We start from the raw sequence: 22,095 nt of genomic DNA on the forward strand, positions 1-22,095 counted from the left end.
TTTGCCAACATTTGAAGACTAGCAGAGACAAAATGACAATAAATCAGGGGCCTAGAATGTAACTCTACATCTACCAGACTGCATCTGTACAGCATGACCAAATAGCGCAAACAAACAAGCTAAAAACAGCACATTGTATTTTGTCACACGATGCTCCCCTCCAGATTTTAAATTATTATTATTATTTTTTTTTTTTTTTTTTCAAAGCTAAGCAGGGAATTTAGAGGCCACGGCTTGCCATTTTCCAGCAGGGCATGTACCCTGTATTGCCTTAAACTTTGTGATATAACATTTCGCACATGTATACCCTGAATAAATATGCATATGTGTACGATCTGTGAAAAGCCCTGCAAAGTAACTTGGCCTTCCTCAACTATTTCAGTCATAGATTTATTTATTTTTTTTTTTTTTTTGGTTGTTGTTGTTGTCCTTCCCTCCTTTTTGGAACCAAATCATTTCGCAGACCATTGACCTGATCAACTTCGATAAGATCCCGGCCGGCCAGAACGCCGTGGTGGCGGTGATGAGTTACAGTGGCTACGATATAGAGGACGCCCTCATCCTCAACAAAGCCTCAGTGGACCGAGGTACAGCTGTAATGTGTTTGGTACTTCTATTAACTCATAGGCCTGAATTCACAAAGGTGGTACAAATAAAACCATGGTTTAAACCACAGACAAAAACCATGGAGCGCCAAGTGTTGCATGGAATATGTCGTTAGAAAATCAGTCATTTCGTCAATGAAATGATTATTTTGTAACTAAATGACAACATTTTGTAACTAAATAAACATTTTCGTCCATGTAACGATAATTTTGTAACCGAAACGGTAATTTTGTAAAATCAGGTCTTTATGTTCCACGTTTGCACATCTGACTCAGTTTGACGGCATGCCAAGTTTGCATATTCTGCTACTATGCGCAAACCCGCCCAAACGGCTCGATTATTCGCCAAATGCCACAGTACAATGAAAGCAATCCTAGCATTTCCGTTCCTCTAACATATGACTTGCATTTTATGTGGTGATTTGACCATCAAGCGGTGGTGCCAACCAGATTTGCGTGTTCTTAGTTTTTGTCACTGTTTTCGTGTGCAAAAGTATTATGCCTTTTCAGTAATGTAGTTGCTGGTCATTTGAAAGAGAAACAATCATGCAGATTTGCTGTACAAGTTACCTTGTGCTGTTGTAGATGATGTTTACTGCAGACAGCTGTAACTTTCTTGAGACCAGATGCTAGAGTTAGCAATATTCAGATGTACATTTGTTTTCTTACACGAAGAGTGTGAAAAAATTTCAGAGGCACAGCTTTTTTTTTTCTTTTCTTTTTTTTTGTTTGTTTTTGTTGTAGTAGATTGCAGTGACACATTCAGTGGACCTCTTTTTACTTGTTTGTTCAAAGTCGAGAAAATCCTTCCGCTGAGATTACTAGAAGAATGATACGCTGTATGTAGTGATTATTTAAGTTCTTTTTGCAATTTTTTTTTTAATGGTGTGTCAAAGGTCAGATGACTTCTAGTTCTTTCATGTTGATGTGAGATTATTCAAGATTTCTGTGATGATTGACAGGCTTTGGACGTTGCCTCGTGTACCGCAACACCAAGTGCACCCTGAAGCGCTACGCCAATCAGTCGTTTGACCGTCTGATGGGACCCAAGCTGGACGCGCTGACCAGGAAGCCGATCTGGAGACACCAGATCCTGGACGCTGATGGAGTCTGTGCACCAGGTTAGTCAAGCAGTTTGTCTGTTAAAACACCCAGCAACTTAGGGAGAGAAGGGTGACTTGATCGAAACAATGTCTTTATTAGCAGCCCATCAGGGTAGATTTGAAAACCATGGATATCGTAGCTCATGCCCGATGAAATATCATTGCCCATCGGGGAATTTGTGCACTGAAGCATACTGTACACTCTACAGTTTCGTTTGTGTCCAGTTTATAATATTTAGGGTACTTGCGTAGATATCAGAGATAAAGCTGTATGCAAATTTAGTCCTTGGTTTCGCGAATGTATGCGAGCCTGGCCATGTACATTGTAGTTGCCCATTAGGGGATTTGTGCATTGAAGCATGCACTCTAAGGTTTTGTTCGACTCCAGTTAAGATTTTGGGGGTACTTGCATAGAGATCAGAGATGAAGCTGTATGCAAATTCAGTCCTGGGTTTCCCAAATGATTTGGAGCCTGGCCATCTATCCCATTGTGTTGTATTACCATGCATAGGGATCATTATGGGGCCCTTTACTGGGTATTGCTTTTGATGAAATCAGAGAAATCATATTAAGTAGCTCTTTGTTTATTAATGCAATGAAATTATCAAATTGCTACTCCACTGTAGAAGTTCCTTGATAAGACCAACAATTGGAAAACAACCCAAGACCAAATAAACGTAAAAATGGTTACACTATTTTTGTCCTTGTTTCTTTCTAATGGACGGTACTGCCCTTCAGGGGAGAGAGTGACCAACAAGCAGGTCCTGCTGAACAAGTCGATGCCAGTGGTCAACATGAACCCCCTCCAGACTAGCCCCACCAATGAGAGCCAGGCCCAGGACTACAGAGAAGTCCCAATCACGTGAGTGAAAAAGGGGTCAAAGGTCACTGCCTTTAAAGGAGGATATCTGGTTAATGTTAACACTGATTGAGATATATACATTGTATTGCCAAAAAAAAAAAAAAGGAGGATTACTCAGTAAAGGCACCCAAAAGAAACTGTCAAACTTTGTTTGATATTGGTGCGGGATGAATCATGCAGTAATTCTGAAATCAGAAACTGTTCACATGCTTTCACACACATACACACACAAACACAGAAAAACAAATTCACTGGTGACTGTGATTTTTGCTTTGCTGGATGAGATAAGCATGCTCTTGCATTAAATGCGTTAAAATTTCCACTTTTTTCTGCACTGTACCAAAATAATCTTAGACCTCATTATTGAGTCATATTGCTGCAAAGCTAATACAAAGGTTGATGACGTCCCTGCCCTCTCTTCCCCTCTCCCTCATTGTAGGTACAAGGGAGCGGCGGACTCCTACATTGAGAAGGTCCTGGTGACGTCCAACCCCGAGGAGGCCTTCCTTTTCAAGGTCCTCCTCAGGCAGACCCGCCGGCCGGAGATCGGCGACAAGTTCAGCAGTCGGCATGGACAGAAGGGGTGAGCCGGATCTGTCCAACCCTGTTTCTCTCTAGGGGCGACCAGAAACCTTTCGTCTCTTCTAACAAACATGCAAAAAATAAATAAACAAAGAATTTAAGAAAACTTGTGATTTTCGGAGGGTTTGTCCCAAGATTCTGCCCATGTAAAGGAATGGTACCGTTTCGGGTGAGATGGGGCTTCAGGTTTCAAATGTTTTGTTTTTGTTTTTTTATGATGATTGTTAGAGCTATCTATGAGAATTCTGTAATGAAATGTGAAAAACTGTATAATTTTAAGAGGAATTCAAAGTCTATTTGATAAAATTGGGTTTTGAAATGAATGAAATATCCAAAACAAAGTGATCCTAATAAAAGTTGGGACCCATCTTTATTACCTGCGATTGCTTTGTATTACTTTGTTTTTGTATATCTCAGCCATTTCAAAAACAATTTTCATCAAATACATAAATTGTGAATTCTACAGCCCTTTCAAAAACAATTTTCATCAAATACATAAATTGTGAATTCTATTTACGGAATTACATGCTCTTTATTTAACATAAAAGGGTTTCTAAGTATCTCACAAAAAGTTTAAAGCTGAATCCTGACCACATCCAATACTATACCATCCCTTTAAAGGGCAAGGAGCATTTGTTCCTCTACTTGATCTCAAGCACTACCCATGATGCAACCCTCTGGGAGAATTAATCTCACACACCATAAATAGAAATTCAAAGGCTTGCCACTGTGTTCGGCCATCCTGGCAGATAGCATTGTAAATGATATTAGAATAATATTCAGTGTGCAAACTGGTATTAAGGCTGATTTGATTTGATTTGCACATAGTGTAGAACTCCAAGAGGATGTTTGGTCTGAATACAGGGTCATGTATACACCTTAAATTTTGCAGTGTTTCTATCTTTTTATATTTCAATCAAAGACAAATGCCAGGTATTGGCAAAATTGATGTGCCCAGAATATCGCCTCCAGGAGCAGATTGCTAACACTGCCTCTTGTAAAGTTTTGAAACTAAGTGGTTCATGACAGCAAATTCAGCCATTTTAGAAAATCACCTGACAAGTGTTCGTTTGTAAAATATCATAATGGCGAAAAAAAAACAACAACAACTGGACCCCATGGAAGACCAGCTTAACATAGCTGAATATGGGCTATCCAGCCATCTTCACAGATGGAAAATGAACAAACAAACAAACAAACAAACAAAAACACATGGCAATTTACAGCAATCAAATCCTACATTTTGAAAGTCATGCCCATGTCCTTCACTGAAAGTGTGAAAGTGTCACACAGTGGGCGTATTTCAAATCTATGGAAAAAAACCCCTGAGCATGGGTGGTGGCAAAGTTAATGAAGAGATGGTAATTGAAGATTTAGGTGGTCAGTCAACCTTTATTGATAGTCAGAGTTTAGCAAGCATTCTAAATGTGGAATATCTGTGGAGAAATCAAAATATGATTCTGACCTTTATTATTCTGATGTGAACTATGACAATTGCTGTTGCAAGGAGAGAGAAAAGCTGTCACTAATCTGCAAATCCAGGTTGATTTGCAAAAGTCAGTGCAAGATATGCTCTGTATACAGAAGGAATGTACATATCCACTCTACTACTGTACAATGTATGAGCTATTATTTTTGCGAGGGTTTAATTTTCCTGAATTTTGTGAATCACTGTTTTATCGCAAATTCAACAACACGCGAAAATATCTCAAACTGACAGACATTTGTGCACTTTAATATGATCGCCTCAGTGTCATAATCATGAAAAACAACATCTCATGAAAATGTCTGTGACCTCCTCATTCACGAAAATATCTGTATGCAAAAATAGTAGCTTATACACTGTGTGATAAATTGCACTGGATGTTTATAGGGAGCTTAACTCTGTATTACTGAGCACCTTTCTCCCTTGTTTTTCCAGGGTCTGCGGGCTGATAGTGCAACAGGAGGATATGCCCTTTGATGAGAGGGGAGTCTGCCCGGACATTGTGAGTTTGCACTGCTCTCAAACTGCTCATGAATCCGCTTTCACTCTTTGTTAAATGCACGGAAGGCACAGGACCCATTTATGAAGCCTCATTTTCTTCTAGTTTACGTGCAGAAGGACACTAGTTCAATTTTCTGTAAGGGGGTATATTGATCTACACTTTGTATGGCTGCATGGACTATTAAACAAAGTGTTGTTTTCTACTAATAACTGCTTTAACCCTAAAAAGACTGGGCTATTTTGACGCCTCGTAGGACTGGGGGGGGGGGGGGGGGGGGTGCTCATTGGGCCCCCCCTTAAGATCTCGACCGTTGACCGCGTGATCGCAAGGAAAATTAGCACGCGCGTCACCCTCAAGGTAATCTATAAAGCTGAATAGGTAATGATTTCACAATCAGTCAAATTTATTTTTAATAAATTAATTATGCTAATTTATGCATGAAATACAAACAATTGCTGTAAATCTGTAATTAAAGGTCCAAAACTTCTAATTTTTGGTCAAGGTACTCTTTGTAGGATTCTTATTGAATGTAAATAGAAAAACTGGCGGTATCAATTTTTTTTTTCTATGTATTTTTTTGTTTTTAAAGTTTCTTATGTATTTCTTTGTTTTTGACTCTTTTTTATTGTTTTTTTTCAATGGAAATCATCGGCGACATTATTCTGATCATAAACAACATGAAATTAATTGATTTTGATCCGTAAAAGTAAAAATAATGATACATTTATGAATTTTGGTCAGAAACAGAATTTGTATTAGATTTGTACATGTATCACGTTTTTTGAGCAATTTCGGGTTTGACATGCACATACAATATATTGCGTAACTTCAGAAATTGCGTAACTTCACGAATTTGGTCTCAAAAGTTGCGCAAGACTTAAAAGAAAAAAGTCATAAAACGTCGCGGCGCAAAACTTTTACGTTACAGATTTACCGCGAAAAATGTTGAGGGGGGGGGGGCCTAAAAAGCCCCCCCAGTCTTTTTAGGGTGAAGTTGAACTTGTCAATTACCAGTAAGAGTATTAATTTTACAGCATATCATCCAAGTTCTTTAATGCTCATCTCCAACCTATTCCAAATTGAATCAAAGGAAATATGCATTGATAAAGTGACATAAATACTTGCATTGAATGTGCAATACACAATTTAAAATATTAATTGGAAATACATGTAGCATACTGGCTAGGCAATCAGAATCAACTGATCTTTGACTCTTCATAATAATTAGATTGTCAGAAGGAGTGAACTCAAGTTAATACATGAAGTCAGTTTGTGGAGAGTAGTAAATAGTAATTATAGATTACTGTATTTGCCAAATATATCATGAGGTTTTTATTTTCACAAATTTCACCAGTTTGTTGCTATCCATGAATTTAAAAACATGCAATATGAATTTTGAGGGGCGCGCATACATTTTTCTTTTCAATGCTGTACTCACCAATCACGAATTTAACAGCTAGCGAAATTGTCGGGAACCTTCGATTCACGAAAAATTAGACTCGCTGATTATATGCCATATGCATTACATGGCAGACTGCAGAACTGTGTTTTCTATTTTACTGTCTCATTGCTGAATATGTATATATATTTTTGTTTTAACTGTAAAGAACAGATGAATTTAAACTTGAAAGATGTGATTTGATGTTTGAAGAGTGCAAAATGCATAGTGCAATATTGCAAAATGAGCTATGAAAGCATCTTTTTTTAACATTTCAAAGTAAGTCCATCAACAGATCCAACAGCAAAATTAGACCTTTCCATTAATACCTCACTTGTGAAATAATAAGTAATGTTCTAAAAGTTATGATTAAAGATATCATGTATTTTATTATTATTTTCTCTTTTTTTTTAGCAGCTTTAATCATAAATATCACAGCAAGAATGGAGTTAGCTCACTTTGCGATAAAACTCTTCATCTCATTGTTTCTCCCATTAGATTGATGTTGCAATTTTATTCTTATTTTTCTGTCTATTCATTTTTATTTTGTCCCTCAGATTATGAACCCCCACGGTTTCCCCTCTCGCATGACAGTGGGCAAGCTCATCGAGTTCCTTGCAGGCAAGGCGGGTGTGCTTGACGGGAAATTCCATTATGGCACAGGTATGTCAGCATGGGAGGGAGACTTCAGAAACTCTGACTTTATATATGACCGTGTGCCACAAAACAAACAAAAAGTTGCACCCCTTGATTTTACGTGAGGACTCAAAACAGGTGAAATGGGTCAACTAAGTCAATCTTTAGTTTTCATATTTTCTGAAGAGCTATCTGTCTTTTACATTATTCTAATAGTTTGGGATCATAACACAAATGGGAACGTGTTTTCCACAGTTTTTCTACAACCCCTTTTGGGGGGAGAGTAGAATGATCAGGTATGTCTTAGAGGCCCCTTTTCATTTCTTGAAATCCTTTGTACACTCCTCACTTTCAAGTCGGATAACTTTTGAAAGGATAATGCTACTGCTGTGAAAGTTAGCATTAATCATGGACAGAATGTGTTAATAGAACATGCTCAATTTCAGCTTAATCTGATAATCCCTTCATTGTTGTTGCTCCGGCTGTTGACATCCTGTGTTTTGTCCCTTTCATCACACGGCTAGCATGGCTTGGTGAAAGATTAAGGGCTTCAATAGACCCTGTACTTCAGAGCCTCTTTTCTCAGTTCACACTTTTCCAGAGTGTGTGCTTTTTCTTCTAGTGTTTAGGTAGGTTAAGGGAGTCCATTTGAATTGAGTTATACATCATTTTAAAGCTTAGAGTCTGTTCTTTCAGAATCTGCCCTTAACTAAAAATCCATGTCTGGTGACTTTTTGTTGGTTTTGTGATGCAGGGTCCCATATATGAAATGAGTAGGAAATACAGATATAACCCTGAAAAGGGATGAACCTCTTGCAGGCTGTTTATAAGGAAAAATACAACACCTTCTCATGAAGATCACACTTGTTATCCACAGCTTATACTTTAACCCTATTCTAACTGGGGGGGGGGGGGGGGGGGTCAAATTGACCCCCCCCTTGACGTTTCGCGCCATGTTTCCGCAACGCGCAAAGATTTTGCCGCGTCGTTTCATGACTTTTTTCATTCGAGTCTCCCGCATATTTTGAGACCAAATTTGGGATGTCCGGGTACACCGTTCTGAAGTTATGCAATGTTTTGCATATGCATGTCAACCCGAAAAACGCTCAAATTCATGATATCGTGTGCAAATCCAATGCAAACTGTGTTTTTTTGTTTAATTGATATAAATTAGATTATTTCAACTTTTAACCATTTTAATGTAGATAAGCTTGAAAAAGTGCCTCCAACAAATTTTGGCAAAAAAACAATAGAAAACAAAAGATTGAAAAAACAATAAAATACATAAGAAATTAACAAAACAATAAAAAACAAAAGAAAATGATTTTGATTGCGCTATTTTTTTACTAGAAAATTGTTTGATGTGTCTTGAGGAACTCTGACACAAAAATCTAATAATCCTTCAGTCTTTTTGATGGAGTTATAGGTGAAAATATGATTTCATGCATTAATTTGCATAATTAATTTATTAAAAAATATGAAATCAAAATTTTTCTATTGTATGACCATGTAATCTTGTAGTTGACATCCGGCTCTATGTTCAGGCAAAATTTTGCGGCGATCGCGCGATCGGCGGCCGAGATCTGAAGGGGGGGTCAAATTGACCCCCCCAGTAAAAACTTGGTCTCAAATAGCCCAGTTAGAATAGGGTTAATGCCACACTCTTCTAATTTCTGGGGGTGGAAACCAAGAGTAGCAATATTATACAATCACATGATGCTTTTGACCATTCTAAGATATCCAGCAGAATCGTAATAATATTGCTACTTTTGGTTTCCCACTGCACAAGAAATTACAAAAGAGTGATGCACTACACGTACAGCCTATTCTAAGTCCTTCAATACAAACACATGATGTTTATGAGCATTCTAAGAGAGCTAAGAAAGCTTCCACTTTTATATACTTTGTTCTGTTTGGTAACTTGCATTTGTTGGTTGACTCTCACTTTCATTTTGTTGCCTCTTCTTGGTACACCAGGTTTAGGGCTCGCTGCTTGCACCTCCACCCTATGCTGTTGCTACAATGTATTTCACTCTTTTCCTTTCTTTATCCCTCTATTGTTCCTTATCTTGTTTGATGTTGCCTTCCTATTCATCCTTATCCTTCACAGGTTGCCCCTATAGTGATCGAGATCATTACTGACCCTCCTCTGCCTTTTGTCTGTTCACCTCCTGCTCTAATCCCCCTCCCTTCAGACCTATTGGGCTCCTTTGCCCATGACCTCCTACCCTTCCCTTTTGTTTTCTTTGATCTGTGTCCCTAGCCCTCCCTTGACTGTTCCTGTTTTGCGTAGTCCTTGTTTGTGCTTACTTTCCCTTCGTGTTTGTCATTTTGCCTCTGACGAAGATTCTGGTTGTAGGATCAAAAGCTCAGGCCCCTTTTGACTACATTTTACTCCGTTGGCTTGCCACTATTGGATAAGCAGTTTTCAGCAGCTTGTTGTTGTTTTTTTTCTTCATTTTGGTTTGGTTATCTCATCCATTTAAAAACCAATTTACGTCAAATAAACTTCAAATTCCTGTTAGAATGATATGCTCTGTCATTTCATGAGAGGTTTCTCATTATCTCCAAAAAAAAAAAAAAAGCATCATCAAAAAATGCTGGATAGCTGGAGCCCCATCTCAACCAAAACTGTATCATCCCTTTAAAATAGAAAAGATGACCAAAAATGAAATCATGGCTTTATGGCTGTCTACCTGCCTTCACCATTGCTTCCCCCCCCCCCCCCCCCCCCGAATTGAATTTTGTACTCATAGTTACTTGCCCCATGGTATCCCTACTAATATTGACACTTTTAACACTCTGTGCATGAGGATTTAAGTTATAAAATAGAAGTTGTTGAAAGTTTTATGATTATTTTGCTGGTTCTGAATACGAGTGCGGGATTGAGCCTCAAATTTTCACGTTGCTCTTATTTCCAGCATTTGGTGGGGACAAAGTGGTTGACATCTGCGAGGATTTGCGACGACACGGCTTTAACTACCTGGGCAAAGACCTCTTGACTTCGGGCATCACAGGGTAAGATGAAATTCCAGTTCCATGTCATGGTCAAACTACCATTAAGGGAATTCCTGACGTGTTTAAAGTTACCCTGATAAGAAAGAGTAACATTTCGTCTGTTGAGAATGAGAAGGGCTTTAAGTCTTCTCGAACACTATGGGTTTTGTGGTCACTTAACGCCCTTATCATTCTCAACCGACGATTTTATGTTAACCCATTGAGATTTATTTTGCTACAACACTCATTTACCATAGATACTTGCCTGAGTAATTGAAATTGAATAAAACTTGTATAATTGTGAACATAAGTTATGAAAAAGTGAGATTTCAGTACAAAACAACTGTACAGTTGTAACCTACTATATATGTACCTACTATTAAACCCTGCCTACATTGTATAGTGACCACCGTCTACAGTGGCCACCTGCCGTATGCGGTTACTAAACACAATTCCCCCCAAGTGAAAAGCCATGTCAATGACCCTGTCTATTATAGCCGTGGCCACTTGTCTACAACAGACACTTTTTTCCTTTCCATTGGGATGGCTGCTATACAGGTTTAACTGTATCTTGAATTTGAGGGGACTTGCGTCAAGCTCATATTAAACTCTGACTAACTTACTGCTGAATTGAACACAAGAAGCAAAATGTGGTGGCTATGTCGCCCCTTTGAAAGTTCCATATAATTTCAGTGCGGTCAGCTACCACTGACCACCACATAAACTCCATCTTTGGGTTTTAATATGTATTTATCAGCTGCTATTCTCTCTGTTCAAGTTTCTACAGCTGCACCAAATGGTCCTTTTGTTTCTATTGGCAACTACTGACCCTTTTGTCTTGACAGCATGTGATGACTCTTTTCCTTTGTTCCAAGAAAATTGTCAACTAGGAGTTTAGGAAACCACAAGCAAACACACTTTATGCACTCATAAAATACTATTAAAGTGAATTGTTTGCATCTAGATATCTGACTACCCAGCTCAAAACCTACAGTTTCAGTTGAGATGAGGTTTCAGGGTTTCCAATGCGCTTCGATGATGAGCTTTTTTTTGATAATTAGAAACCTCTTATGAAATATGAAAGAGCATAATACTAATTCTAAGAGGAATTAAAAGTATATATTCAATAAAGCATGGGTTTGAAATGGCTGAGATATCCAAAACAAAGTGATCTTGGTGAAAGTTGGGACCCCTCTTTTATGAGGATTGCTCTGTTTTACTTTGTTTTTGGATATCTCAGTCATTTCAAAACTGATTTACATTAAATACACTTTGAATTCTTCTTGGAATTGTATGCTTTTTGACATTTCATGAGGTGGTTTCTCTAAAGTTTCTTGCTGAAAAGCGGAATCCCAACCTCAACTTATACTATACTTAACCTAGCTCTTCAGTGTAGGCCAAAATACATTTCCACTTTTCAACACAGTTTTAGAATACAAGAGTTACCAACTCTGAGTATTGAAATAATATGCGACCCTGCATCACAAAACCAACAAAAAGTCACCAGACATGGATTTTTAGTTAAGGGCAGATTCTGAAAAAGCAGATTCTAAGCTTTAAAATGATGTATAACTCAATGCAAGTGGACTCTCCTAACCTACATGTATCTAAATATTTGAAAGAAAGTACACACTCTGGAAAAGTGTGAACTGAGAAAAGAGGCTCTGAAGCCCAGGGTCTATTCAAGTGCTTGATCTTTACATCTAAGCCAGGCTAGCTGTGCAATAAATGGGACACAAAATAAAATGTAAACTGTGGAAGCAACAACAATGAAGGAATTCTCAGATTAGGCTGGAATTAAGCACGCTCTATTAACATATTCTGTCCATGATTAATGCCAACTCTCAAAGCACTAGCATTATCCTTCCAAAAGTTATTAGAGTTGAAAATGAGGAGTGTGCAGCGGGTTTTCAAGAAATGAAAAGGGGCCTTTGAGATAATTACAATTCATTCTCACAACTTAACAAAACAGGGTTAGAGAAAAACTGCTGAAAACACAATTTCCCATTCATTTTGTAATTCCAAACTTAGAAGTAATGTAGAAAAAGGGTATCCCTTTTGGAAAATATGAAAAACACAAGATTGACTTGGTTGACCAATCCTAATATTTCAATTTCTGTTTTCTTTTAAGCTGCCAAATTGTGAGTTTGGAAGAAAAAAAAAATACTCTCCCTGATATTAAAGACAAACTGAGTCTATCAACCCAGATGACATACTTTGTCCATTTACAGAGAATCCTAATCTACTGCTTTTTGTTTTGTGGGTTTTTAGCTGGACAGCCACATAATATGAAAAGAGAAGGCACGCGTTTGGAGTCTTCAGGACCAGTCCCGAGTGTACCCGGGCAGGGGTCTATGAGAAATGCGTGTTGTAGCAAATTCAACCTGTCCTCAATGGGTTAAAATACAGATATATTGACTATGTTGAAATGAAATTAGATGTCAACCTGTCTGTAACAGTCACCTGTGTATAAAGGCTATCATATTATTTTCTCCTTGAGTGGCCATTGTAATTAAGTATGCAGGTTTGTGCATGTACGTTTATGTACTCTCTTTTTTGTGTCATTTTATTTCTTGTTTCCCCCATGTTTCCTTATGTCAGTATACAATCTATTTGTCTTTTTTACGTATGCTAATTATATGACCATGCATAAAAAGTCGCATGACTCCATAAAGGAGTTATACAAAAAGATGAAATTAATCAACCTTGTCAGTTTGTAGTCATTTTTTGCAAGAGCAATATATACTTATTGCACATAATTCAAAATGTGGGATCATAAAAACGGAGAAATGATCTTTTTAACATTTTTTTCTTGAACACCTTTTCGTCTTTGATCTGATGTAGACTTGCTTGGATTTGTACAGACTCTGTTGAGCAAGAGAAACACTCCACAGCCTCTCCACTTTCAGTTTCTGGATTATACGGTACCCCTTGAAAGAAATGATTCTGATGCATCGAGGGTTGGTGTTAATCATGCATGAAATGTACATGAAGAGTGCAAGATTTCAGTCTAAACTAATAATCCCTTCATAGTTGTTGCGGTAAATCCCTTTTACATCTTGCTTTTTGGTCCCATTCATTGGACAGACCACTACTGGGTAAAACTGAGCACTTGAATAGACCCTGATTCCAAAACCTCAGAGGAGGTACTTTCTTTTATTATTTAGATGGATGAATAGAAACGGTCCAGTTGTATTAAATTTGTGTGTCATTTAACAGCTTAGAGCCTGCTCTTTCAGAATCTGCCGTACAGTTAAATCCTTGCCTAGCATCTTTGTGGTGATTTTGTAATGCAGGTCCTGTACATGTCCTGTACATGTCCTGTATAAACTACCCCTACACTTGTAACTTTACTGTTACTACCAACTGTACGTACCAGCACTGCCACTTTTTCATATCACAGTTTTGATGATAATTCATGTACGAAGGAATATGAGTTTTGTTTCTTCTGCCATATTCACTCCTCTGGTTACATCTTTCTTTATACTATTATGATATCATTCTTTCTATCTGTCTTTCCGTCTGTCTGTCTGTCTGTCTGTCTGTCTCTCTCTCTCCTTGTCTCTCCTCACACCTGTCTGCATGTTTCTCATTCGCGTCCATTGGTTACATTCCAGTTAACTTATACAAATTGAAATTCAATTGATTTTATTTTCTATCTCTATCTCTTTCTCTCTCATGCTCTCCATTTACACTTCCCACTATCTACATGTATCACTGTATCTATCAATTCTTATCATCTACCCATCCTCAATCTTTCTGTCAATCTGTTCAACATTATTTCATTATCTTTTCATGTCTTTCAATAGTCTAGTAAATGTATTCTACAGTGCATGTCCATCCATCTAACCATATATTAATCATCTATCATTCTATGTAATCCTATCTTTCTAGCCTTATCTACTTTTGTATCTATCTATCTATCTATCTATCTATCAATCTATCTATCAATCAATCTATCTATTAATCTATCTATCTATCTATCTAGAGATCAATCTATCTATCTCTCTGTCTATCCATCTATCCATTTCTTTGAATCTCTCCCATTGTGAATACGTAGGATTACTGATTCCCAATCCAGTCCAGTCCCCATGTCTCGGGACAAGATGTTTTTACCTGCAGCATATTCTTCTTGTCCAAGGTTAACCCGTTCCTTACGGGAACCTGGTTTACCAGGTTCCCGTGGGAGCAACTGATATACGGGAACCTGGTTTACCAGGTTCCCAAAATGAAGACAAGGGTGCCTGCTTCAGTGGCCTAAATTCATGTTTCTTTGTGTTAAAATGCTCAGAAAAGTGGGTTTGATAAAAAGATCAGAGTTTATTCTATTACGATTTGTTCTCCTGCTGTTTAGAAAAAAAGGGGTTTTACAGTATTATGTACCTTTTCCTGATTTAGTTTTTTGCTTGTTCTGCTGTAAACTCGTACAAACATGTACATAATGATCAAGGCTGAGATCAGTTAGAAATGCGGGTTCGCTGACCCCAGTCACCTCATTCAGGTACCTGGTTTTGTGTAGAACAAAAGATTCTGAGAGCTCATCAGTGCACGCTCTATTCATACCTCGCACCCGATCGATATTTCCATTGTTCAAGGGCACATGTAGTTGACCGTAGAAAGGGGGACACAATGAACCGCTTGACTGCCTTCACACAGCTGGATTACCAACCTGTGTGCTTCTCTGTCGATGGGCGAAAAGAATCTCGTTTGGGGGCATTAAAGGCACTCAGTGAATTGCGGAAGGACGGGTTAATTAATGGGTATCCAGCGATGCTAGGGTAGTAATACTGTAATGGCAGGGCTCTCAGCTGGAGCAGTATCCACACTGAAGAGGCTACCCTTCAACAGGAATAAAAGAGACTAGATTCACTATTGTTATGATGATGATGATGAAGATAGTGAGGTTGATGATCATCATTATTACCTTCGCCAAGGAAGGAGGAGTTTATTACAAGTGATCATCGATGTTGGTTTGTCTTTTTGCAGTATAATTCAAAAAGATGTGTACGAATTAAGATGAAACTTACATAAAAGGTAGATATTAGCATAAGGAACACTATATTCAAGTTTGGTAGTGATTCGAGAATTTTTATGGATTTTTATAAGGATTTTAAAAAATCTTTTGGCATACTTATTATAACATCAAGGAACTTGAGGTTCAAGCTGCGTGTACTGGAGGGTTTACATACGCGAGCTAAAGCGCGTGCTCTACTCGGATAATTGTAAGGCGCCGTGTAATGACGCAAAAAAAAAAGGCTTCTATTTTGGGAAGTTGCATGCCTGTCAGGGTGGACATGAGTTGCTGGCCTGGTGGATGTCTGTGCTTTCTGAGTGTTTTTCTAGTTATCATTATAATTTTCACTTATTTTGATATTATAGTTGATTGGTTATTTTTTCCACCACATTCCTTGCTGTGTCCAAACTTGCAGAGAGCCACTTACAGCCTACATCTACTTTGGACCGGTGTACTACCAGAAGCTGAAGCACATGGTACTGGACAAGATGCACGCCAGGGCCAAGGGACCACGGGCCGTGTTGACACGCCAACCAACTGAGGGTCGGTCCAGGTTAGTACAGTACTCCCCGCTTAATCGGGTATCAGTTAAACGGGTACTCCGTTTAATTGGGTAGTAATGTCAGAGTCAGTTCCAATGCACATTAAAATTACCTGATGATTGGGTTGCCTCTCCACATAAATGGGTAAATAATTTTCTTGTTATATAATTACTACCCAATTAAACAGGAGTACCCGATTATGCGGAGAGTACTGTAGTTCATGTTTCCCCTTTCCTCCCCAAACTCTCTGTTCCTTCGCATATATGTGTATATATGTGTGTGTGTGCTTGTCTGTGTTTGAATAAATCTTTGTGGTTGATGTAGTGTAATAATAAAAAACAAGAGGTTGGACTTGCCCAAACTCCCTGCCACCTGGAAAAAGCAATATCAGTAGCGATAATAAAGCATTCTGACATGGACCAAACAGAGTGGTAAAGGGAATACTGCCAAAAAAAGCCTTTGCTTTGTCTAAAGACTCTAATTGTTCAGCCCCAGTTGGAATGACTCTAGTGGTACCTGTAATCATGATAGTATCTGCTCCTTCATTATTCCAGACCATTCTAAGAACTTATTGAAGATGAGACCTGCTAAGGTTTGACATGGTGACAGGTCTCATAGTATGTTCTGAAAATCTTGGCAAATTCGCTGGAGGTACAGGTGATATTGTTCAACTCCAGTTGGAATGACTCTAATGATACCTGTAGTCATAATAGTATCTGCTCGTTCATTATTCTACACCATTCTAAGAAGTTAATGAAGATGAGACCTGCCGAAGTTTGGCATGATGACAGGTGTCATAAGTATGTTCTGAAAATCTTGGCAAAGGGCTCGAGCTACAAATGATATTGTTCAACTCTAGTTGGAATGACTCAAGTGATACCTGTAATCATACTAGTATCTGCTCCTACATTATTCTAGACCATTCTGAGAAGTAAATGAAGATGAGACTTGCGTAGGTTTGGCGTGGTGACAGGTCTCATATAATTGTCCCCGCCGAACGAGTTCGAGCAGGGGACTATGAAACGGGCTCCGTACGTGTGTGTGTCCGTGTGTCCGTCCGTCCGTGTGTCCGTGTGTCCGTGTGTGCGTCCGTGTGTGATCAAAATGTTCAAAATGCTACTCCTTCGCCATTTCTAACCCGATTTTGATTCTGTTTGCTTTATATGATAGCACTACATGGGAGCTTTGAAACTTCTATACAGAATTTCAGTTGTGACCTTTGACCTTGACCTTTGACCTATATTGTACATTTTGCTTCAAAATGCTACTCCTTCGCCATTTCTAACCCGATTTTGATTCCGTTTGCTTTATATGATGGCACTAGGTGAGGGCTTCAAAACTTCTACACAGAATTTTGACCTTTGACTTCTTTGACCTTTGACCTTGATTTTTGACCTATATTGTACATTGCCTACAAAATGCTACTCCTTCGCCATTTGTAACCCGATTACAATTCCGTTTGCTTTAAGTGATGGCACTAGGTGAGGGCTTCAAAACTTCTACACAGAATTTTGACCTTTGACTTCTTTGACCTTTGACCTTGATTTTTGACCTGTATTGTACATTTTGCTACCAAATGCTACTCCTTCGCCATTTCTAACCCGATTTCGATTCCGTTTGCTTTATGTGATGGCACTAGGTGAGGGCTTCAAAACTTCTACACAGAATTTTGACCTTTGACTTCTTTGACCTTTGACCTTGATTTTTTTTACCTATATTGTACATTGGCTACAAAATGCTACTCCTTCGCCATTTCTAACCCGATTTCGATTCCGTTAGCTTTATGTGATGGCACTAGGTGAGGGCTTCAAAACTTCTACATAGAATTTTGACCTTTGACTTCTTTGACCTTTGACCTTCATCTTTTTACCTATATTGTACATTTTGCTACTAAATGCTACTTCCGGCGGGGACATATATTACGCACCGCGTAATTTCTACTTTTCCTTGTTATGTTTTGAAAATCTTGGCAAATGACTCTAAGAATGGTATTGTTCAGCCCCACTGTCAATAGCCCCACTGTCAATAACTCCAGAATTAGATACCTTAATTATAACTGCTCCTTCATTATTCTGGATTATTCTGAGAAGTTAATAAAGATGAGACTCGCGTAAGTTTGGCATGGTGAAAGGCCTCACATAAACATGATATATTTGTGGCACAAAATTGCCGGGTATTGGACCTGACGGCTTTTTTCATGGCTATGCATATAGTGTAGATAAGAAATTTTGCATGCATTATATGATGACATAAATGGTACCCTGGGGTACCAGAAAAAAATCGGCCATTTTGTTGAATTATTTATTTTTTTTTTTAGGGCTGTACCCTGGGTTACCAAAAAGTGGGAAATTAATTTTTTTGTGTGTGATTAATTCTTCAACATTCAATTATGGCCATTGTTCTTGTAAAAAAAAAAACCCTCTTCATCCTGTAGTTTTCTCAATTAATCCCTTGTTAACATTATGAGTAACTATTTTACAGTGTATCATTGATATTGTTTCATGCTGTTATGATACTTGTACATCCTGTATTATTATTTATATTGATTCCCCATGAAATAGCTATCTTGTGTACTGATGCTATCTATGTTCAACAGTCATAATAATTTCATGTATATTGGAGAAAAAACAATCCAATTGAATAATAAAAAAGAACATTAAATAATCAAATGTTATTATCTTTTATGCATATTTTGTTCGGCACAAAGTGCACAAAGCTTACAAAATTACGGGATCGAAACTACATCTACGAGATCGTAACTTTGGCACAGCTAGCGGGCTATTATAATAGTGCGTGTAGTCAGTGCATGAAGCGCTATACTGAGTATCGCACCGTACCACGGGTCAGTACAGTGCGCATACGTAACGCAGTAACTCTGCGGTTGTACTCGAGTGAACGTGAGATGGCGCTACACAACGTGGTACCCCGGGTTACTACGATACCCCGGGGTAGCGCGTGGTGCATCATATATAATTTCGCAAATCGTGGCGCTCGTGAAATTCGCAAAATTGAAATGCACGCGAACATTCCTCATTTTACAGTATACGTGTATGTTTTTAAAATCTTGCGTGTAGCTGTTAATCTGTACCTACCATGTCACTGTTAATTTGTCTGTTTGTCTTCTCCGTGGACAGGGACGGAGGCCTGCGCCTTGGAGAGATGGAGAGAGATTGTCTAATTGGCTACGGAGCCAGCATGCTGCTCCTTGAGCGCCTCATGATATCCAGCGACCAGTTCCAGGTGGACGTCTGCGGGGACTGCGGTCTGATTGGCCACTCCGGATGGTGAGTGCAATCATGGGCAAGAGTGGGCTAAGTTTTGAGGAGCCCCTCCCCCCATAAAACAAATAGATAAGCAAACAAGACCATACCAAAAAACAACATTTCATGATTTCTACGATATGTTGGCTAGAGGTTTTAAAAGCCTTGTTGGTTCGGGAATAATTATCACATTTGGAAAGAAAAATGCAGGGACTGTGGTCTAATTTGTCCCTCCAGATGTTGTGTGTTATCAGGCAAGATGAATAAGCAAACAACAAAATGAAACAAAAACAAACAAAATGTAATAATTTCTACATACCCTGGCAAAAGGTTTTATAAGCCTTGTTGATTTTGGAATAGTCATCACATTTTGAAAACGTGTCTGGACTTTGGTCTGATTAGGCCCTCCGGTTGGTAGGAGCAATCACTAGGCAGGAGGGGGCTGAGTCTGCATGAGATGACCTCTCCCCCCATAAAATAAACTAGTAAACAAACAAAACCAAACAACAACAACAACAACAACAACAACAATAACAACAAAGACAATTCATGATTTCTACATACCCTGGCAAAAGATTTAAGAAGCCTTGTTGGTTCAGGAATAATTATCCAATTTTGAAAAACAAAATGAGGGGACTGCAATGTGATTTGTCACTCTGAATGGTAGGTTCAATCATGAGACAGAAGGGGGCTGAGTCTGCATGAGACTGCCTCTCCCCCATAAAACAAACAACCAGATAAACAAATAAACAGACTATCAAACAAAACAAAAATCAATCATGTTTACATACCTGTATCCTGGCAAGAGGTTTTAATAGGTTCATTGATTTGGGTACGATTATCACATGTTTACCTGGTAGAAACCTGTAACACCAAGATTAGGATGTTACATCTAGAGTCGTGGCTAATAGGTCTTTAATACAGCTTTGCTGGTACCCAGTCTATGTATGTTTAGCCTCTTTCACATACAGTACTGCATGATGATTGCTGTGGAAACATTAGAGCCAGAAGGCTACATATCATAGAAAGTACCATTCTTATGGCAGGTCCAGATATACTTGAAATTCTATGTGCTTCTACATTAGAGTTACCTACTCGTGTTTATACGGTATTTAGCATGTCGCTTTCTTGCTTGAGTGCACATCATAGCTTCCTTGGTAGTATACGAACTGAATTCATTTATTTAAAAGTCAACTCAACTCAGTCTCTCTCTCTCTCTCTCTCTGTCCATAATTATATATACCATTATATATATATATATATATATATGCAACAAATCTTGCACCAGAGACATATGTGTAACCCCATTATTAACAGCTTTTATCAAAAGCTATTATCAGCTTTCGGGCTGATTGCTTGTCGTCAGAAATCTATAATGACAAATATACAACAACAATATTTAGCCCAAATCAAACTTACTCAACTAACTGTAATTATATAAATTCTGTAGGCCTAAATTCCACAATGTGCTTAACCATAACGATATGTTTAAAAAACTGTCTATATACAATAATACAAAATATTTTGACAAATATCAGATAACATAGTTTAACCAAATTCAATTAAAAGTGGAACTTACTCTGTTGCAGCTGAGTGTGACTGTATATGTTGTCTGTGTGAGGATTATGACCGGGTGTATGTGTGTGGGGGATGGGGGATTGTTCTGTGGTTGGACTCGTTCCCATTACTGTATATGCCGAATATATGGCGACGTTTTTATTTTCGTGAATTTCGGGTGTCAGGTGCTATTCGCGAAATTAAAGACACGCGAAAGTATTGACTGTGATCCCGATGTGAATATGACGTACGCGTGTACACTTCTACCTTCAGTACAGGACTCCACAATTGCGAATTTAACCACTCGCGAAATCATCGGGACTCGTGAAATATATGGCGTATACAGTAGTATATCATAACTACAAATATTCAACCTTTTAAACATCCAATAATATTAAAGAAAAAACAAAGAAAGAAAGCTAAACAAAACATGACAAAACTTCAATATTTTGATATTTAACATTTTTTCTTATTTTTTTATTTTTTACAATTTCTACAAATTAAACAAAGAAAGCTAAACAAAACATGACAAAACTTCAATATTTTGATATTTAACATTTTTTCTTATTTTTTTATTTTTTACAGTTTCTGCAAATTAAACTCATTTCCTGTTCTACGTATACCTGGTATACATACACATGCTTATATTTACATACATGCCTACATTATGTACACCAGCATTTACTGTTCCGAATAACACAGATATATATTCACATTTGTACATTACATATGTATCTGCATACATCAACTTCAACAAAGACTCAGAGATCTCAATTATCTAACCAAAATATATGCACTGCATTTATCAGTTGTTTAAAGTAATGAAATAAGAATGAAAATTAAATACAAAATACAAAAATAGCTTACATGTATGATGTATTTAAGATATATTATAATTCTATATTCATTCCATACAAACCTTTAATTCACCTAATACCATATTCATATTCTGTATACACATACATGTACATACAACAACATCTACTTCAACATATATATCAAACAATCCCAACCATTTAATATACAGTGAATGTACATCTACTTTAACAATTGTTCAAATTTATAAATACCGCACATAATGTATTTTCTTTGCCTACTCTTTCAATCTCTTCTGTGTCATAAACACTCTTTCTCTATCTCCCTATATATGTCTCTCTCACACTTTCTGCATCTATCTCTCACATTTTCTTTGCTTTCTCTTTCAATCTCTCAATGTCATAAACACTCTTTCTCTATCTCTCTATATAATATGTTTCTCTCAAACTTTCTGCCTCTTGTCTCTCACATTTTCTTTGCTTTCTTTTTCAATCTCTCAATGTCATAAACACTCTTTCTCTATCTCTCTGTATATGTTTCTCTCAAACATTCTGCCTCTTGTCTCTCACATTTTCTTTGCTTTCTCTTTCAATCTCTCAATGTCATAAACACTCTTTCTCTATCTCTCTATATAATATGTTTCTCTCAAACTTTCTGCCTCTTGTCTCTCACATTTTCTTTGCTTTCTCTTTCAA

The 22,095-nt window shown here is 37.8% G+C and overlaps 1 protein-coding gene across 1 annotated transcript in view; it reads left to right on the forward strand.

The window, feature by feature from the left end:
- Positions 1–22,095, forward strand: part of LOC140226324 (DNA-directed RNA polymerase III subunit RPC2-like) — a 54,086-nt gene that overhangs the window by 29,994 nt on the left and 1,997 nt on the right. Inside the window, exons 18-26 of the mRNA XM_072306817.1 lie at positions 464–587; positions 1,568–1,726; positions 2,447–2,570; positions 3,010–3,153; positions 5,074–5,140; positions 7,136–7,241; positions 10,136–10,232; positions 15,641–15,778; positions 18,902–19,051. Coding sequence (XP_072162918.1) covers positions 464–587; positions 1,568–1,726; positions 2,447–2,570; positions 3,010–3,153; positions 5,074–5,140; positions 7,136–7,241; positions 10,136–10,232; positions 15,641–15,778; positions 18,902–19,051 — 1,109 coding nt within the window. The remainder of the gene's footprint in view (positions 1–463; positions 588–1,567; positions 1,727–2,446; positions 2,571–3,009; positions 3,154–5,073; positions 5,141–7,135; positions 7,242–10,135; positions 10,233–15,640; positions 15,779–18,901; positions 19,052–22,095) is intronic.

This window comes from Diadema setosum, chromosome 3, assembly GCF_964275005.1.
Source record: "Diadema setosum chromosome 3, eeDiaSeto1, whole genome shotgun sequence".
NCBI classification, from domain to species: Eukaryota; Metazoa; Echinodermata; class Echinoidea; order Diadematoida; family Diadematidae; genus Diadema; species Diadema setosum.